Genomic DNA, 19,162 nt, shown 5'->3' on the forward strand with positions numbered 1-19,162 from the left:
TCAGATTACTGAAGAATTTACAGTTTTATTTCAAATGCCCTGCACTGTAGTAGTGCGGCTATTCGAGTCGAGTATGATGTTCTCCTCAGGGATTGTCTGCTGGTGGGTAGAGGCCGATCCAGGATCCACAGATTCTGGTGCAGTGTGGGCAAGAGTGAGAGGTGGCTGTGGTTCGTGGTTGGGTCCTGCACTGTAATGCTGCCGCAAAGCGACGCATTTCACCAGATAAAATCAGTGACAATAAACCTGATTCGGAAGGAATTTGAAAACAAGGATGCGGGTTTTAAAAGACCCGGTGGCGCTTACCTGTGCAGAGTCACATACGCAGCACACCAAATCCAATCCAAGGTCAGCGAGTTGAAACATCATCTTTCTAGACTTTTCTGTTTCTATTTCGGATTCGCATCTTCAGACTTCCTTTCGCGCATCTCACACAGCTTGCTTCTCGTGACGATGACCGCAGCACATTAGATTTCATTTCTATCTTTACCCCCGTCCAACCTTCCCCGAAGACTAAGTCCCTGAGTCATGCATGCCTCGATTTACCATAACAGCGCCGAGCTGGTGATTACCTCAACACGCTCCCCAAGTGGTAGGAAAATGAGGACGATACCCTGACCCTTCCCGTAAGTCCCGCTGAAGCAACTCGGCGCGAAAGGTCATTTTCCTGCATAGGTGCTGCCTGACCCGCCGAGTTCCTCCAGCACTCTGTGTGTGTTGACCCGAAACGTTTAACGGTCTGCTTTTCTCCACGGATGCTGCATGGCCCGCTGAGTTCCTTTCAGCATTTTGTTTGAAAGATGATGTACGTTCCATTCTCTGCACCTTCTTGTTCCGTTCAGTTCCTCACCCACCGCCCCCATTCAAGTTTCGGCAAGGTGAAGGACCGTGACGTCACAAAGGGTTGGAACGTTGCCCGGATGGGAGGAACATTATACTGGAGCGCTGGGTTGTACCTATGACGTCACAAAGGGCAGGGTTTGTAATGTCTAGTGACGCACAGGGGATTCCGTAGCCTGTATTCTTAAAGGCACTCTCTGACGCCGGCGCTGTATTTCAGTAGCAGAAGTTTAATTTGCGTCTCTTTCCTCGGCCAGTGTGGGATTATGGTAGCCTTGGTGTCAGGCATCAGCCCAGTGGATCCGATCGCCAGCTCCTGCCTGCTGTGCTCCGCCTGCCGCTTCTTGCTGATCAAACCGAAGCAGACGGAATGTGGCCACCGCTACTGTACCGCCTGCCTGGAGAATCTGTTCAGGTGAGTCAGGGGGACAGAGGTGGTGGATCATCGCCGGGAGGTGGATAGAATTCTCAGAGTTTGTCTTTTTAAAAATATGTTTATTACATAACTTTAATCCATATTTTCATAGTTCTCAAATTAAAACTTTATCATCCTTGTACAGGATGGATCCCCCCTTCCCCAGTAAGCCTTTTAATGCCCCTATTATGTCTAACAAGCCTTCTCCTATGCTTCAAGGAGAAATGCACCATGACAGTAAGCCATTCGGGCCCAAAGAGCTTAGGTACAGGATAAGAAACAGTTAACTTCTTAGGTCGGAGTCACTTCATCAGGACTGAGCAAGAGTGAAAACAAGTTTAGACCAGGTAGCAGAGAAGGTGAGAGAGGGATCTGAGCGGAACACGGAGGATTTGTGGGATGAAGTAACGGACAGATAATCTCCATTGTAATCAGAATCAGTTTTAATATCAATGGCGTATGTTTTTAAATCGGTTGTATTGTGGCAGTAGATAAAATAAACTATAAATTACAATAAGAGATACATACTGTATATAAGTAGTGCAAAAACAGAGAGCAAATAATTAATGAAGTAGTTCATGGTTGGTTCATCATCTGTTCGGAGATCTGATGGCAGAGAGGAAGAAGCTGCTTCTAAAATGTTGAGTGTGGGTCTTCAGGCTCCTGTAACTTGTTCGTGATGGTAGCAATAAGGAGCGGGCATGCCCTGGGTGATAGGGTTCCTTACTGATGTATGCCCCCTATTTTGAAGCATCACCTTTTGAAGCCGCCCTCAGAGGAGGGGAGGCTAGTGCCCATGATGGAACTAGCTGCGTTTGCAACCCTCCGCAGCTTTTCCCCATCCTGTAATGTGTGGCTAATGTTGTAAGTCTGGGTACTGATGTGGAGTCAGAATTACTGGGACATACATATTTTTAACTATTTATGGTTCTATTACTATTTATTATTTATGGAGCAACTGTAATGAAAACCAATTTCCCCCGGGATTAATAAAGTATGACTATGACTACAATACCCAGCGAGCCGGAACATACAAGAGAAATCTGGTTGGCAAAAATGCCCCATCCTGAGACAAACAGAAAGAAGAAAAAAGTACCTAAAGTTAGAGTTTAGAATCTCAGTGATCAATATATGGACAGCGTGTGTATAGTTGAACCTATTTTCATTTTAAAATGCCTTCGGTGTCCATGCCTGCACCTACTGGTGAATTCTCATTGTGAAAGTGAAAAGCAATTTTAGGTGTTGGAAACCCGAAATCAAAAATGAAGTAGAAAATGCAGGGAGCACTGAGAAAATAATGAGGAAAAATGTTAATGCAGGGGTTCTCCTGATGCTGGGAATCCAGAGAAACACAGAAAATGCTGAAGGAACTCAGCATGCTGGCGGCATCTATGGAGAGAATTAAAGAGTTGACCTTTCAGGCCAAGACCCTTTGTCAAGATTCTCTGATTTAACATTTCAATTCAGTTTTTGTCCTGAAATGTTAACTCTGTTTCTCTCTCCATGGACGCTGCCTGACCTGCCGAGTGTTTCCGGCATCTTCTGCTTTTATTTTGTCCCTAATTCTCACCTATAGTGGATAGTCTTCTTGAATCTTCGGTGAAGAGTGTGTTTACGGTGGAGTAGGATTTGGATGGGGACGTGGTCTGTTCTTGAGTCGGTGGAGTGATTTAGGCAGGGTAGTCGTTGGAAGTGGCGATGTGGCCGTGAGCCTGCTGCCCATATAGTTAGGGAGCGAAGAGGTTAATGATCTGCTGCTGAAGGACTTTCTGAGCAGCAAATTGAATGTGTTTAAAGATTAGATTAGCTTTAATGTACAAAAAAAAAACGTGTTGTTCCAACAGAGTCCAAAATGTGCTGGGAGGAGGCAGCCTACACATGTTGCCAAGCTTCTGGCATCAATGTGCCATGCTGTTTCCAACATTTCAACAGGGTTGGCATAGTATCAATCAGCCATGATTACATGGCAGAACAGACTCGAAGAACTAAATGGGCTAAATCTGCTCCTATGTCTTATGGTCATAGGAGAGTACAGCACAGAAACAAGTCTTTTAACCCACTAAGTCTTCGATGACAGTCAATCACCATGTACATTAATCCTACCCCAACCCTCTTTTTATTTTCTTCCGTGCCCATAAACTGTCCCCAGACTCTATCACTCAGCCACCCAATGGGCCATTCTGCAGAGGCCAACTACTTATCCTTTCCTAAAATATAAGTCTATAGGGTACATGAATAGACTTGGCGACTCAACCCTGGTCAACCAGTCATAAAAATCAGAGCCCTGCAGCACTGACAAAGCCATCTCTCGATCATCCAACACCTATTTACAATAATCCAACACAGATGCTATATTATTGTCCCTTCAACACCTGTCACCACTCCACCCCATCTCGATTCTCCCTCTTGCATTCATGCTGGTGACCATTTTGCTCTCTTTTTGATCTTTCTGTCTTCACCCGTGTATTCATTTATCTTCGTCTATCTACCTCCCTCTATCTATCCACCTACCTTCATCTATCTATCTACCTATCATAATTTTTAGGTACTGCTGCTGCTAAGTAACAAATTTCATGACATATGCCTGTCCAAAGATCCCGCTTTGGACAATTTACAATGACTAACTAATGTACAATCTGCTAGGAGAAACCAGGTGAATTAATGATCCCTTGTCACATTTTCCTGTCCTTTCCCTACACCCCTGTCTTTCTTTAACATCTACAAATCAATTGACCTCTGTTTTGAACACAACAAACGAGGGAGCCTCCAACAGTCCTCCGACTGAGGGTGGAGAATTCCAGTGATCTCCCCTGAAGGGACTGAGTGCAGTTTGACCCCATCCGTGCACTGTATCTTCTCTGGACAACTGTACTTTTTCTTCGGTGTTCCTTTGGAAGGGAAGGGGCTTGACTGTGAAAAGCAAAAACCCAACAATGGCTCAAACACTCACATACTGGGAACACCGAGTTAGAAGAAATGAATGTGAAAATATTAATTTTTTTCTGCATATTTTAGGACAGGAAATGAAGCGGATTGCTACATTTGCCAAAAGAAGGTTCTTCGTTCCAAGGTAGGACCTCTTATGTGTTGTAAGCATCTTATCACTGTTATTGCTGTTTGACGTATTTGCAAAGGAGGGAGATGTGGATTAGAGCTGGGCTGTGTTGTGGGGGTTGTAAGGAATGTTGCTTCATGGGCACTGTCTCCAGGACTGACTTATGGGCTGCAATCTGTCAGAGAACTCAGATGCTTATATTATTGGACAATGGACACCCAGGGATGGGTACAAGCTAGAATTTAATTGAGGCTTCGCAAGGTGTATTTGTAAGGTAATGGGTTCCAGGGATGAGTTACAGGCTGGAATTTAGTTGGTGAATTATACATAGAATAACAGATATTTGGTAGTGAGTTACCGTCTGGAATATAGCTGAGGAGCATAGGGGGATTATACATACAATAATAGATACCTGGGAGTGAATTACAGTCTGCAATCTAGTTGGGGAGTTCAGAGGACAGAATAATGGATTCCCAGGAGTGATTTAGTTAAGGAGTTCAGGAGGTTTATATATAGAATGCTGTACTTGGGAGTGAGTTACAGGGTAGAATTTCAAGAGGTTCCAGTAGTTTATACACAGAATAATGAATATTCAGGAGTGAATTACAGACGGATTCTAATTGTGGAGTTCTGGAGGTTTATATAGGGAGTAACGGATATGGGGGAATATCCTACAAATTGGAATTTAACTGGAATTCCTACGTAAGGAATGAAATATCTGTGTTTTTCTGGAGAAGAGGGGAGATTCCCAGAGACAGACAGTAGTGAGTCATTAGTGCATGATGTTGCTTTGGCACGGTTCGGAGTGGTATTGAAGGCAGCCTCCGCTGGCTAGTTCAGGAGGTCTGCACAGGCAGGGAGGATGAAGAGAAACACTGCGCTCCTGTGGCCACTCAGGGCTAGCGATGAACAAAGTTGATGTCATCGCTCTTGGCCCCACCAACTCATGATCTCCAGGAATTTCCGCACATCCCCCTCCCTCCTTCTGGGAATTTTAATAGGTAAAATACAAGGGGGAACTAAAACTTTCCAAGAGGTGACGGGAACTTGAGGGATGGAAAGTTTTGCTTTGCTGACATAGGCCGTTCATGGGACTTGGTGGTCATAGAGCATTTGTGGTATAGAAGGAGGCCCTTTGGCTCATTGTGTCTGTGCTGCTCAGCTGAGTAGCATTGTGGTCGTAGCCCTTTAAGTTCACATCTAACTACTATTCCATTGTAGTGAGGGGTTTCGGATTCACTCAACTTTTCTGCTAGAGAGCTCCAGAAACCCTACCATTCTTGAGGCAGAGAAACTCCTCCTCTCATTTATTCTAATTCATTTAGTGATTACCTGGGATATCTGATTGCTGGAAAGATGTGGAGACTTTGGAAAAGGTGCAGAAGAGGTTTACCAAGTTGGATCAGAGGGTGCAGACTATAAGGAGAGGTTGGACAAAATTGGATAGTTTTCTCTGGAGCGTCAGTGGCTGATTGAAGTCTCAGAGGCAGAGATAGGGTCAGCGAGCACTGCAGCATGGAAACAGACCCTTCGGCCCATCTAGTCTATACAAACTATCATTCTGCCAAGTCCCGCCGACCCACCGACCCGCACCTAGATCGCAGTTCACCGTGCCCTTCCTGTCCAAGTACTTATCCAAACTTCAAGTAGACAGTCAGAATCTTTCCCCCAGGGGAAAAATAAAATGTCAAATACTAGATAGGCACTTAAGGTGAGAGATTCAAAGTTTACAGCAGATGTGTGGAGGAGAGTTTTTTCTGCACAGAGTGCTGGGTTCCTGGAATGGGCTCCCAGCAGTGGTGGTGGAATAGTGATGTTTAAGAGGCCTTTAGAAAGACACATGGATATGCAGTGAATGCAGGGATATGGGTCCTGTGCAGAGTCAGGTGAGATTTACTGGGTAATTTAATTTGTATCATGTTTGGTGGGCCACAGGGCCAGTCTTGTTCTATGTTCTAAAGCTCTCAACCAGGGGAAATTGGTCCTTTATTCAATCATGGTTCCATATAATTTTCTACATGGGATTTAAGCCTCTCTTCAGCCCCCTCTGTTCCAGAGAAAACTCCATCCTAACCTATCCAATTTGTCCTTGGAGCTTGGATTTTCCAGCCCTAATAAGTCCCCTCCGTATGCAATCACGTCGTACCTGTATTGTGCCCAACGCTGCTCCTGTACTCACAGCATGGCCAAAGAAGCACGTGCAAAGAATGCTGGAAACACTCAGCAGGTCAGTCAGCACCTATGGAACGAGAAACAGTGAACATTTCGGCTGGAAGACCATTCATCGGCTAATACTGATCAATGCTCTTTGACCTGAACTGCTTCTCTCTCCGCAGATGCTGCCCAACCTGCTGAGTTTCCCCAGCATTTTCTGCTTCTTTTTCAGATCTCCAAAATTTGTGTATTTTTATATGCAGTCCTAATGTGTAATTGGCCAGAATATATAGGGGCAGAACTAGGCCATTTGGCTCTTTGAGTTTGCTCCACGATTCAAATCCAGCTTTTTTTCACTTTCATTCTCGACCCCCTCCTGTGAACCCTCAACCCCCTTACTGATCAGGGATTTATCAATCTCTGCCTTAAATACACCAGAATGACTTAGCCTCCACAGCCCTCTCTGGCAAGAGATTCTCCACCCTCTGGCTGATGAAATCCTTTCTCCTTACTGTTTTAGTCCTTTTATCCTGAGGCCATTCCCTTGGATTCTAGACTCTCCTACTAAAGGAAACATCCTTTCCATCTCTACTCTATCCAGGCCTTTCGGTCATAGGATTAAGGTAGATGGACAAAAATCATGGCATGGACAATGTGGGCGGAAGAGCCTGCTTCCGTACTGTATGACTCTATGACCCTCTGTGTTGTCAGAGCCGCCTTCTTACATACACAGATACATAGCAGCAGAGGTCCAATTGGCAGCAAGAAGCTGCAGGGAACGAGGTTTCCACCATTACCTAACCTCTCGCGTTTTATCCACGCTGCAGGTTTACCTGGACAGGGCAGCGGAGAATGACGCCTACGTCACAAAGATTCACTGCACGGCTCACTTGGAGGGCTGTGACTGGGTCGGTTCGCTGCGGAACTACCTGGTAAGTCTCTGTGCTGGGTGGGGGTGGTGGGGTATGGACTGAAACTCCCAGAGGGGATGGGATGCAAGGAGAAAGGGGGCCGGAGGAAGTAATACCAACTCCTGCCACTAGGTGGCCAGCAGGGACTGCCAGTGGAGTCCACTGGGTCCACATGCCCGCAGGGTTCGAAACCGGTGGGAATGCGGGAGTGATTCAACGGGTCTCCAGCTGAAATGGGAGGAGGGGCAGCCCGCTTGTAGCAGGTAGTCCTGCTGTCTCACAGATCCTCATTGGGATTGATCCTGACTTCTGGTGCTGTGTTTATGTGTGTGTGTGTGTTTTTAGTTCTCTCTCAAACTCCCACATCAGTGGGTCGGTGTGTTAATCAGCCACTGTAAATGGCCTTACTGTGAGGAGGTTGGAGGAAAGTATGAGGGGTGGGGTTGTCAGATTTAAATTCTTTACAGGGAGAGTGATAGGCCTATGGAATGCATTGCCAGTGGTGGTGGTAGAGGCAGAGAGATCAGATGTCTCCCCGGTACATGTTACATGAATGATAGAAAAATGGAAGCATATGTAGGAGGGAGGGGTTAGATTGATTGTAGAGTAGGTTAAAAGGATCGTGGGCTGAATGGACAGTACTGTTCTGTATTCTATTTTCTATAAGTGGAATAAAGTCAAAGACTAGAGTTGAGTTCATTGTCACATCCACAAGTACACTTAGGCACAGGTGCAGTGAAAACTTTCCCTACAGCAGCCTCACAGGCACGTAGCATCAGATAAACAGGATTCACAGGAGGAACAAAATTATAAACATAAATTATACATGAAAGAACGGACAAAAGGTCCATTGTAGTGCTGGGATTGTTTTGAGAGCTGACAGAGAGACAGTGGGTCGAATATCCTCTATCTGTGCCGTGACGAGAAGAAAACTGAGAAATTCACCCCTCTACTGATCGAAAAACAGCAGATCACCTGCCGTATCAGTAATAGTGGGAGCTTACTGTGCTTCTGTCTTCCAACAAGTACCTGCTGAAAACTCATGGGTGTTCCCGGCAAGCCCAACAGTAATGCCAGAGATGATGACCTCCAGAGCATTTCAAAACTCTAACCCTAACTCAAAATCTCATCACCTGGTCTGCAGAGCAGGTAGAACCGGTCCTTCCGAGAGATACACTCTCTTTAGAACAGAGATGAGGAGGAATTTATTGGTGATTCTGTGGCACTTACTGCCACGTACGGCTGTGAAGGCCGAGTCAGTGAGTATATTTAAAGCAGAGGTTGATTGGTACTTCATTAGAGAAGGCATTAGTGATTAGCATTACCCCTAGTTGGGCACTGGGGTGGACTCATTGGGCACACAATCCCTGGCACAGCGGCAGCGTGGTTCGCATAGAACACAACCTTTTACTTGTGTAGATATGAGTTTTATACTTATTGATCATTTTTGGTCTCTCTCTTCCCTCTGCTTTTCTCTTTTGTGCTCTTCCTCATCTTTGTTTCTCTTTTTCTCTGTTTCTTCCTAACTCTCTCTCCTTCTCTTAATTTATACTCCTTCCTAAACACTTTTCTCTATTTTCACTCTCTCATTTCCTTACACTTTCTTTCTTTCTATTCTGTTTTTCTTTCTCTTTATTTCATCCATTCTTTTTCTATCTGTCCTCTCTCGATTATCCTTTCCTTCTTGCTCTCTCTTCTTTTGCTTTTTCCTCTTTCTTGCTTCGCCATGCTTTTTCTCACATTCTTTCCCTCTCCTCTCTCTCTTTTCATCCTTCCTATTTCATTCTCATTCTCTCTTTCCCTCTCTCATTTATTTTCCTTGATTTCACTTTTCCCTACTTTCTCTCTTTTCTGTCTCTTTCTCTCTCTCCTTTTCTTGTTCTCTCTCTCCTCATTCATTTTCTTTATCCCACTCTTATTCGCTCAACCCCTCCTCTCTTCTCCCCCTCCCCTCCTCTCTCTCTTTGTCTTCCCCCTCCCCTCCGCACTCTCCCTGGCTTCTCTCTCATGCAGCGTACACACCGAGCACAGTGTGGTTTCCAGGTCCTGCCCTGTGCCAATGTGGCATTTGGCTGCGAGGCTGTCGGCCCCAGGAAGGACATGTTGGTTCACGAGACCCAGCAGTGCGAGTGGCGGATGGAGCGTTGCCCCCGTTGTGAGACGTTCTGCATCCACAAGCTTCTGGAGGTGGGGTGTGTGCGCTGGCTCTCAGCTTCAAAACCCAGTGCTGTAGTGCCGTCCCAAACTACTTCCTCGGTGCAAGAGCTAAGGGAAGGTGATGGGAATTTTAGAAACAGACCAGGTTGGGGAAAACCAAGGAAGTTCCAGAGTTTGGGAGCTAAGTTGGTGGAGGCGTGGACTTCAGTGGTGGAGTGATGAAACTCGGGGATGTATAGAGATAGAGACTGCGAGTCAGAGAGGAGAGAGAGTGTCTCCGGACAGACAAGGTGGAGAAATGAGTGAGAGTAGGGAAGGGAGAGGTGGGAGAGAGGGAAAGGGTTGGAATGAGAAGGGAGGGAGATGGTGGAAGGTGAGGGATGTGGGGGGAGCAGCACAAGATGGGAGAGAGGGTGGAGGGTGAATGAGTGGGGGTGAGAGAGGTGGAGGAAGCTGGAAGAGATAGGGGGTAGGGTGAGGAAGCAGAGGAGAGAGAGGAGTTGGGGAAAAGTGGGAGGTGGGGGTGGAGGATGGGTGAGGGGTTGTGGAAGGGGGAGGGAGGTTGCCTAGGGTCAAGGAGGAAAAGAGAGGGCTCCGGATGAGGGGGACAGAGGAGGGAAGTGAGAGATAAGGCAGAGGAGGTGGTAGGGTGGGGAGAGGGGGAATGGGAGCGAGAACAGATAGGGAACCTGTGTGTCACACTGCCACAGCACCAAGGCGTGAGGTGGGAATCACAGGGCAATGGAGTTCTGGGTATCGGGGTTCTAGACACTGCGGGTTAGGAGACTGGGTCGGAGGAAGTAGGAATGGAGGGGTGAGAAATGACTGGGCAAGGGTACAGGGACCAGGAGTCCAGCATGAGGGGACCCTGGTGCTTGATCCTGCTCGCATCCCTTTTTAGTTAACCGCACCCTGAAGGGCCCTATTCCCAACCCGACGGCCCTGCCTCCGAGTCCTTGTCCAAGCGGTAACGTTACTGACCCTCCCCCCACCTCTCCCACACACATGCGTCGTGTACTGTGTCCGTCTGCAGCCTATAATACAGTCGACCTCCTGTCTCTGTTTTCCAGGACCACATGGCAACGTGTGGAAAACAGGAGAGCTGCCCTCTCTGTGGCCAGGCCGACTTGACAAAGACGGAGGTAAGAATCCATTAATGAGAGATCCCTGCACGGCCACCACTCTGGCCCTGTAACTTCCTGGGTACTGTCTGTCTGGAGTTTGCACGTCCTACCTGTGACCATGTGGTTTCACCACCACCCCCACCCTCTGTGGTGGTCAGGTGGGGGGTGGGGGGGGGAGGCGGGTAAGTGTAGGTGTTGATTGGCTTGTAAGGATGAATAGGTTACAGCGAAATAAATGGAGGATTGGGTCAGATTGGTTTATCTGAGAGCTAGTATAGCGTCAATGGGCAAAATGGCCCCGCTTCTATGTCACAATAAATATAAGAATGTGATTCCTTCAGGGAGGGGATTAGGTTGGATTGAATGACATGCAAGCTAGTATGGAGTCAATGGGTTGAATGGCCTCTCTTCTATGCCACAAGGAAGATTCCTTCAGGGAAGTGCATCTGCCTTCCGTTTCCCGTCGGAACATTCCCCGTGTGACGCCAGACCCAGCAATATGATTGGCTCTGGGGAAAATGGGGATAGATAATAAATACCAAAGTTAAACTTGTGTTTCTTGTCGTCTGCGCAAGTATGTCCAGGTGCAAAGAAAACTTGTATCAGCATCACAGGTACATAATGGCTGGCACAACACTTTATAGTGCCAGTGACCCGGGTTCAATTCCGTCGCTGTCTGTAAGGAGATTGCATGCTTTCCCCGTGACTGCGTGGGTTTCCTCCTGGTTCTCCGGTTGCTTGCCATATTCCCAAGATGTTAGGGTTAGGCTTAGTGAGTCATGGGAGTTTTCCAATCACCACCACTTCTTCAGACTGCGTTGATTGTTGATGCAAACAATGCATTTCACAGTTTAGATGCAACGAATAAAGCTAATCTATAATCTTTATACCAGGTAGGCAGTAATCACAAGAAAAACTTAAAATAATTATAAACTATACATGAAAGGTCACAATTAGAACAAAAGAGGTCCATTATAGTGCAAAGTGGTCATGGTGTTGCTGTGTTGAGGTAGTGATGAGGGTTGTGCAGGTTGGTTCAAGGACCGAATGGTTGAAGGGAAGGAGTAGCTGTTCTTGGACTTGTTGATGTGGGACTTCCGGCTTCTGTACCTCCTGCCCGAGGCAGCACCTTCTGTAGGTACTCCTGAATGGTGGGGAGGGATGTACCCGTGATGTACTGGCCAGAGTCCACTACTCTGCATTTGAATAGCATGACAGAGCAGGATGTAACCAGTCAGGACACTTTGAATGATACATCCCAGAATGAAACCAATGGCAGCCTCTATTGTCCCATGGGTGGTGGGGTTGAGCTGCCTCCTTGGGGAAACCTTTGGCTTCTTGAGACGGCATTATAGATAGCGATGTAAATATCCTGTGAGATGTCAGAGGAATTTGACCTGTTTCGTGTAAGTGTAACAGTTTGGATCACTCTTGCTGACGCAAACCCTTTACATTTATTTCTCTCTTACAGTTGGAACAACACTGTGACCCCCTCCATGGCAACTGTCCCAAGGTGAAGGTGGCCTGTCCCTTTAAGGATGTCGGCTGTCTGGAACAGGTTAGTATCCTTGTGTGCACGTCAGCTGATCTCCGCTCCGAAGCCCAGGTATGAAGTGCTTCTGAGTGGACACAGAATCAAATGGCACTGCAGAATCAGAATCAGATTCATAATGTTGTGAAAGTTTTTGCAAGACGTAAAATTTGCTATAAGTTATGAAAATACATAATTAAATAGTGCCAAAAGAGGAGTATCAAGATTGCGCTCGTGGCTTCAGAAATATGATTGCAGAGGGTTCCTAAAATGTCGTGTGCTCCTGTATCCCCTCCCTGATGGTAGAATCAGCTTGTCCCGAATGGTGAGGGTCCTGCGCAGTGATGCTGCCTTCCTGAGGCATCGCATCTTGAAGACGTCCCTGATGCTGGGGAGGGTCGTGCCCATCGTGGAGCTGGTGGAGTCCACGACCGTCTGTAGCGTCTTTCTGTCCCGTACAATGGGGCCTCCGTCCTGGGCGGTGATGCACCCAGTCAGAGCGCTCTTCACCGTGAGTCTGTAGGAATTCACTAGGGTCTTTGGTGACAGATGAAATCTCTTCAGACTCCTAACGAATTCTAGCCACTGGTGATTGTATCAATGTGTTGGGTCCAGGACAGACCCTCTGAGATGTTGAATCTAGGAACGTGACGCGGCTCATCCTTTCCACCGTTGACCCCGCCCCGCCATCACTTGGCCTTGCTGACATTGAGTAGCGTAGAAGCGACACTAACTGCATCTCACTCCCTGTACGCCTCCTCCTACTGGCCCCCTCTGACCCTCAGTGTCTGTGTTGAACACAATTATAGCCGATCTGTCTGTGTAATCCATTTCCCTCCATTCCCTATTTGTATTCATTTATCCAAAAAAAAGTGTGTTAAAGCCCCTACTTGTATCTGCCTCTGTCACTACCCCAGCAGGCCATTCCATCCCTGGCTGTAAAAATCCCCTCAATTTAAATGCACGTAAATTGACCTTCGACCCTGGGAAGTAGATTTTGGCTGGCTACTCAATCTATGTCTCTCATAAATTTCTAAACCTTTACCACGGTCTCCTCTCAGCCACTGGTCTTCCAGAGAAAGTTACCCAATTTTGTCCAACCTCTCCTGACAGCTCATACCTGCTAAGCCAGGAAGCATCCTCGTGAAGTTCTTCTACACCCTCTCCACAGACTCCAGGTCTCCTCGCCCAGAACTGCGCATGATATCCCCAAGTGAAAACCGTTATTCAGTTTCCAGACTTTTATACAGAATTCCCTGCCAATATTAACCGTTTCTCTCTCCACAGAGTTGCGTGTTTTTATTTCGGATAGACTCTGATGTTCCTTTGCTCTTTTGTTTCTCCCACCCTGCCCCCTCAGTTTCACCGGGAGGATCTGAACGAGCACCTCCGAGTTGCCCAGCAGACTCACCTCCTGCAGGTCCTGTCCCTCGCCACCAGCCTGAGATCCGAGAGAACCTGCGGCGGGGACGCGCCCCTGGAGCCCGCTGAGAAGGCCGGGAGGATGCTGACGGCCGAGCCCTCCAGGGAGTTGGACGGCAACGCCGAGCCAGAGCCGGGAGTTGCCGCGGACCGGGGCCTGCAGGCCCTGGAGGGCCGGGCCGACGGCCTGGAGAGGTCGGTGCGCAGCCTGAACGGGGAGCTGGACCGCTACGCCCAGGTGATCGAGGCACTGCAGCAGAAGTGCCTCCACCTCGAGCAGACCATTCACGCCCTGCAGAAGAAGCCAGGACTGCGCTCAGCAGAGCTGTCAGCGCAGGCAGGCCTGGCTTTCCCCACCCCGCCCCTCAGCACCAACGGCGTCCTGGTCTGGAAGATCAAAGACTTTTCCGCGAAGATGGCGGCAGCCAAGGCAGGACAGCGGCCGTCCTTCTACTCGCCGCACTTCACCACCCACCCTTTCGGCTACCGCCTCTGCTGCCGGGTCTACCCCAACGGCGACGGCGCTGGCAAGGGCAGCCACCTCTCCCTTTTCCTGGCGCTGGTGCGGGGCGACTATGACGAGGTTCTGCCCTGGCCCTTCCGGCAGAAGGTCACCTTCCTGCTGCTGGACCAGGCCGGCCAGCGGCACCTGCGGGAGTCCTTCTCGCCCGACCCGCTGAGCAGCTCCTTCCAGAAGCCGCGGAGCCACATGAACGTGGCCAGCGGCTGCCCCACCTTCGCCCGGCACGAGCTCTTCCAGAAGGGGCCCAGCCAGTACCTCAGGAACGACACCATCTACATCAAGGTGATGGTGGATCCCATGGGACTGCAGCTGTGAGATGGTGGGAGATGGGGAGTGTCCCCAGGTGTGAAATCATCTGCCTGAGTGGAAACAACCCTTGATATCTCACTCTCCGGTGTGACGGCATGGAGGGAGCTTTACTCCGCATTTACTCCCTCTTGGGAACAGGTAACAGGGTAGAGTAGAGGGGACTTCACTCTGGGACAGTGCAGAGGGAGTATTCCCATATATCTAATTCATGCTGCCTCAAACTTGTATCATGTAACCGGGCGGTGTAAAGGAAGCTGTGCACCGTATCTAACATGTCCCTGCCCTGGGAGTGTGCACTGGGACATTGTGGAGGGAGATTTGCCCCGGTGCGACCTGTGTTACCCCTGCGCTGGAGGTAGAGTACTGTGGAAGAGTCATAGGCACGCTGGAGTGTTTATATGGTTTCAGACGGAATGGCCATTCACAGAGCCCCAATCTCAACATCATTGAGGCTGTCTGGGATTACCTGCAGAGACAGCAGTACAGCCAAACTCTGCAGAAGAACTGTGATAAGATCTCCAGGATGCTTGGAGCAACCTACCAGTCAATTTTCTCTTAAAACTGATTGACAATGTACCTGACAAAATTGATGCAGTTTTAAAGGCATCAAATATTGATTTGATTTAGTTTTTTTTTTAAACCGTTTAGTGCTTTTTGTAGTAATTTTTTTTGATATTTAGAAACTTTTCAATTCATTATTTTTGAGAGCTTCTACTCTTTACAGATTTTTTTTGCACGTGCCTAAGACTTTTGCACGGTACTGTAAGTATCAGGCCAGTGTAGAGGGATCTGTGTATCAGACGTCTGCTGTCTCAGTCCTTTAGATATGTAATGAGGCAGTGTGAACTTTGCTTTGTGCCTCACCTATACCGTCCCTATTTAAGGAATGTGTAATGGGACAGTGTAGAGGGAGCTTCACTCTGTATCTAATTTATTTTTAATATTATCAGACTATTTCCGAAAGCAGTGGCCATAGTGCATCTCTGTAGTAGTTTTAAAAAGACTGGGGATTACGAACAGAGTTTTAAAATCTGCCTGCCACTCAGAGTCATACCTCATTGTAACAGGAAGCATATCTTTAGAGAACTTTATTAGTGAGCTTTTCAGAGGAACGACAGAACAAGGGATGAGGTTCCACAGTATCTGCTGTTGGTGTGGGCGTGTCTGAGATGGGACTGTGTAGAGGGAGCTTTGCGGTGTCGTTAACCTGCATTGTCACTGTCTGGAAGGCTTTGATGGGACTGTGTAGAAGGGGGTTTCATCCACATCTAACCCTTCCCATCTCTGCCCTGGGAGCGGCAAAAGGAGAGTGATTTCTACTCTGTTTCTAATTCATGCTGTCCTTGAATACGTGTATCATGACGGCGTAGAAAATATATGCTCTGTACCATATGCCTGCCCCGGAACTGTGTGACAGGACAGTGCTGGGACCTATGCTGTGCTAAGCTAAATTGAATGGTGGCAAGGCTGACAAATGTAAGATCAGCATTCAGTTCCTGCCGTTATCTGTAAAGGGTTTGTACGCTCTCCCTGTGACTGTGTGGGTTCCCCCCCCCAGGAGATCCAGTTCCCTCCCACGTGCAAATTCGTACAGTTTAGGGTTCGTGGGCTGCGGGCTTGCTACGATGGTGCCGGAAGCTTGGCGGAACTTGTGGGCTGCCTGGCACAATCCTCACGGATCTGATTTATGGACGGCACAGTAGTGTAGCGGTTAACGTTAAATTATCATAGCACCAGGAACCCTGTAAGGAGTTTGTACGTTCTGCCGTGACCGTGTGGGTTTCCTCCGGGTGCTCCAGTTTCCTCCCACATTCCAAAGTCGAACCGGTTAGTAGATAAATTGGTTCCATGGGTGAGACTGGGTGACATGAGCTCATTGGGCCGGAAGGGCCTGTATTGTGACGTGCCTCTAAGCTAAGCTAAATTATCCCTGTCAAGGAAGTACTATATCGGACCTATGCTGTCCGTGCCCAGGGAATATTTGACAGGAGCCTAACCTGTGCTGTCCGGATCAAGAAGGGAAGATTAATCTCCCTTTGCGCCACCCACCTCCCCTGCCCCAAAGGGGGAGCGAGACATGGGGAAGTTTAATGCTCAGTTTCTCTCTAGACTATTGGGTAGCCTGAACTCCAGGAGACGGCTGACTCTGGGACTCTGTTTACTGCACTTTAATCCTAATGATATCAAATTGTATTTATTTATTTATTGATGTGACTAATTTATTGACTCTTGGATTTCTTTGTAATATTGCAAGTGCCGCGCTGAATGTCATTAAAAGTTCATAAAGATGATGGGCCTTTATGGAGTTATTGGAGTTGGTCTCTGATGTTGGGAGATGCGCACCCATCTATAAGTGGTACTGCAGCACACACGAGGTGCTGGAGGAACTCAGCAGGTCAGGCCGCATCTACGGAAATGAATAAACAATCGATGTTTCGGGCCGACTCCCCTTCCTCAGGACTGAAAAACAAGGAGGAAGGTGCCAGAATAAAAAGGTGGTGTTGGTTGGGGGGGGGGGGTGAGGGAAAGGAAGATATCTGGAAGGTGATAGGTGAAGCCAGGTGGGTGGGAAAGGTAAAAGGCTGGAGAGGAAGGGATCTGAGAGGAGAGAGGACCATAGGAGAAAGGGAAGGAGGAAGAGAGCCAGAGGAAGTGATAGTCAGGTGAGGAGAAGAGGTAAAGGTCAGACTGGGGAATAAATTAAGTGAGAAGGGAGAGGGATTTTTTTTTACCAGAAAGAGAAATCAATATTCGTTTGTGTATGTTTGACATAACACCTAAAGCTTTGTCAAGCTTCTATAGAAGCACATTGGAGAGTATTCTAACTGTTTACATCATGGCCTGGTATGGAAACACCAGTGTCAAAAGTGGCAGATACAGCACGGTCCATCACAGGCAAAGCCCTCTCCACCTCTCAGCATGTCTACGAGGAGCACGGCCACAAAAATAGCAGCATCCGTCATCAAATACCTCAGCCACCCAGGCCAAGCTCTGCTCTCACTACGACCATTGGGCAGGACGTACATGAGCCTCAGGTTCCTCACCACTGTTTTTAGTTTATAATCATCCGGCTCCTGAACTGGTGTAGATCACTTCAATCACCACTACTCTGAACGGATTCTCCAACCTACAGAATCACTTTCAAGGACTCCATTCCCAGTGTTATTTATATACATATACAGCACACACATATACAGAGCCTATAAAAATTATTCACCCCCCCCCAGAAGCTTTCGTGTTTTTATTGTTTTATAACATTGAATCACAATGGATTTAATTTAAATATAAAACACAAAGAAACTGATTACATGATTATTCTCCCCCTTCAAGTCAGTATTCAGTAGATGCACCTTTGGCAGCAATTACAGCCTTGGGTCTGTGAGGATAGGTTTCCATCAGCTTTGCACATCTGGACATGGCAATTTTTCCCCATCCTTCTTTACAAAACTGCTCAAGCTCTGTCAGATTGCATGGGGATCATGAGTGAACAGCCCTTTTCCAGTCCAGCCACATATCCTCAGTTGGATTGAGGTCTTGACTCTGACTTGGTCACTTCAGGACATTTAACTTTTAAACCATTTATGTGTAGCTTTAGCTTTATGCTTAGGGTCATTGTCTTGCTGGAAAACAAATTTTCTCCCAAATTGCAGACCTCTTGCAGACTGTATCAGGTTTTCCTCCAGGATTTCCCTGTATCTTGCTGCATTCATTTTACCCTCTACCTTCACAAGTCTTCCAGGACCTGCTGCAGTGAAGCGTCCCCTCAGCATGATGCAGCTACTGCCATGCTTCAGGTAGGGATGGTGAGTTTTCGATGATGTGCGGTGTTTGGCTTATGCCAAACATAATGTTTAGTCTGATAGCCAAAATGCTCTATTTTGGCTTCATCAGACCATAGAACCTTCTTCCAGCTGACTTCTGAGTCTCTCACATGCCTTCTGGCAAACTCTAGCTGAGATTTCATGTGAGTTTTTTTCTACAGTGGCTTTTTCTTTGCCACTTTCCCATAAAGCTGTGACTGGAGAAGCACCTGGGAAACAGTTGTTGTATGTGCAGTCTCTCCCATCTCAGCCACTGAAGCGTGTAACTACTCCGGAGTTGTTACAGGTCTCTTGGTGGCCTCCCTCACTAGTCCCCTTCTTGCACGGTCACTCAGTTTTTGAGGACTGCCTGCTCCAGGCTGATTTACAGCTGTGCCATATTCTTTCCAGTTCCAGATGATTGACTTAACTGTACTCCAAGGGATATTCAGTGACTTGGAAATTTTCTTGCATCCATCTCCTGACTTGTGCTTTTCAACAATCTTTTCGTGGAGTTGGTTGGAGTGTTCTTTTGTCTTCATGGTGTAGTTTTTGCCAGGATACTGACTCACCAGCAGTTGGACCTTCCAGGTACAGGTGTACTTTTACTACGATCAATTGAAACACCTTGACTGCACACAATTCCCCAAAAGCAGATCTCCTTTTAACTAATTGTTTGGCTTCTAAAATCAATTGGCTGCACCAGTGATGATTTGGTGTGCCATATTAAAAGGGGGGAGGGGAGGGTGAATATTTATGCAATCGATTATTTTGTCTTTAATATTTGTAATTAATTTAGATCACTTTGTAGAGATCTGTTTTCACTTTGACACTAAAGAGTCTTTTTCTGTTGATCAGTGTCAAAAAAGCCAAATTAAATCCATTGTGATTCAATGATGTCAAACAATAAAAAATGAAATC

General features: G+C 47.3%; 1 protein-coding gene across 1 annotated transcript; it reads left to right on the forward strand.

Moving 5' to 3' along the window:
• The first annotated feature begins 1,074 nt into the window (after positions 1 to 1,074).
• On the forward strand, positions 1,075 to 16,719 carry LOC134346125 (TNF receptor-associated factor 2-like). Its single transcript, XM_063047429.1, has 7 exons — positions 1,075 to 1,255; positions 4,271 to 4,325; positions 7,292 to 7,396; positions 9,389 to 9,562; positions 10,603 to 10,674; positions 12,128 to 12,214; positions 13,548 to 16,719. The coding sequence occupies exons 1-7, from the start codon at positions 1,107 to 1,109 to the stop codon at positions 14,445 to 14,447; spliced, it is 1,542 nt and encodes a 513-aa protein (XP_062903499.1). The 5' UTR covers positions 1,075 to 1,106; the 3' UTR covers positions 14,448 to 16,719.
• Positions 16,720 to 19,162: the final 2,443 nt, after the last annotated feature.

This window comes from Mobula hypostoma, chromosome 5 (assembly GCF_963921235.1).
Source record: "Mobula hypostoma chromosome 5, sMobHyp1.1, whole genome shotgun sequence".
Classification (NCBI taxonomy): domain Eukaryota; kingdom Metazoa; phylum Chordata; class Chondrichthyes; order Myliobatiformes; family Myliobatidae; genus Mobula; species Mobula hypostoma.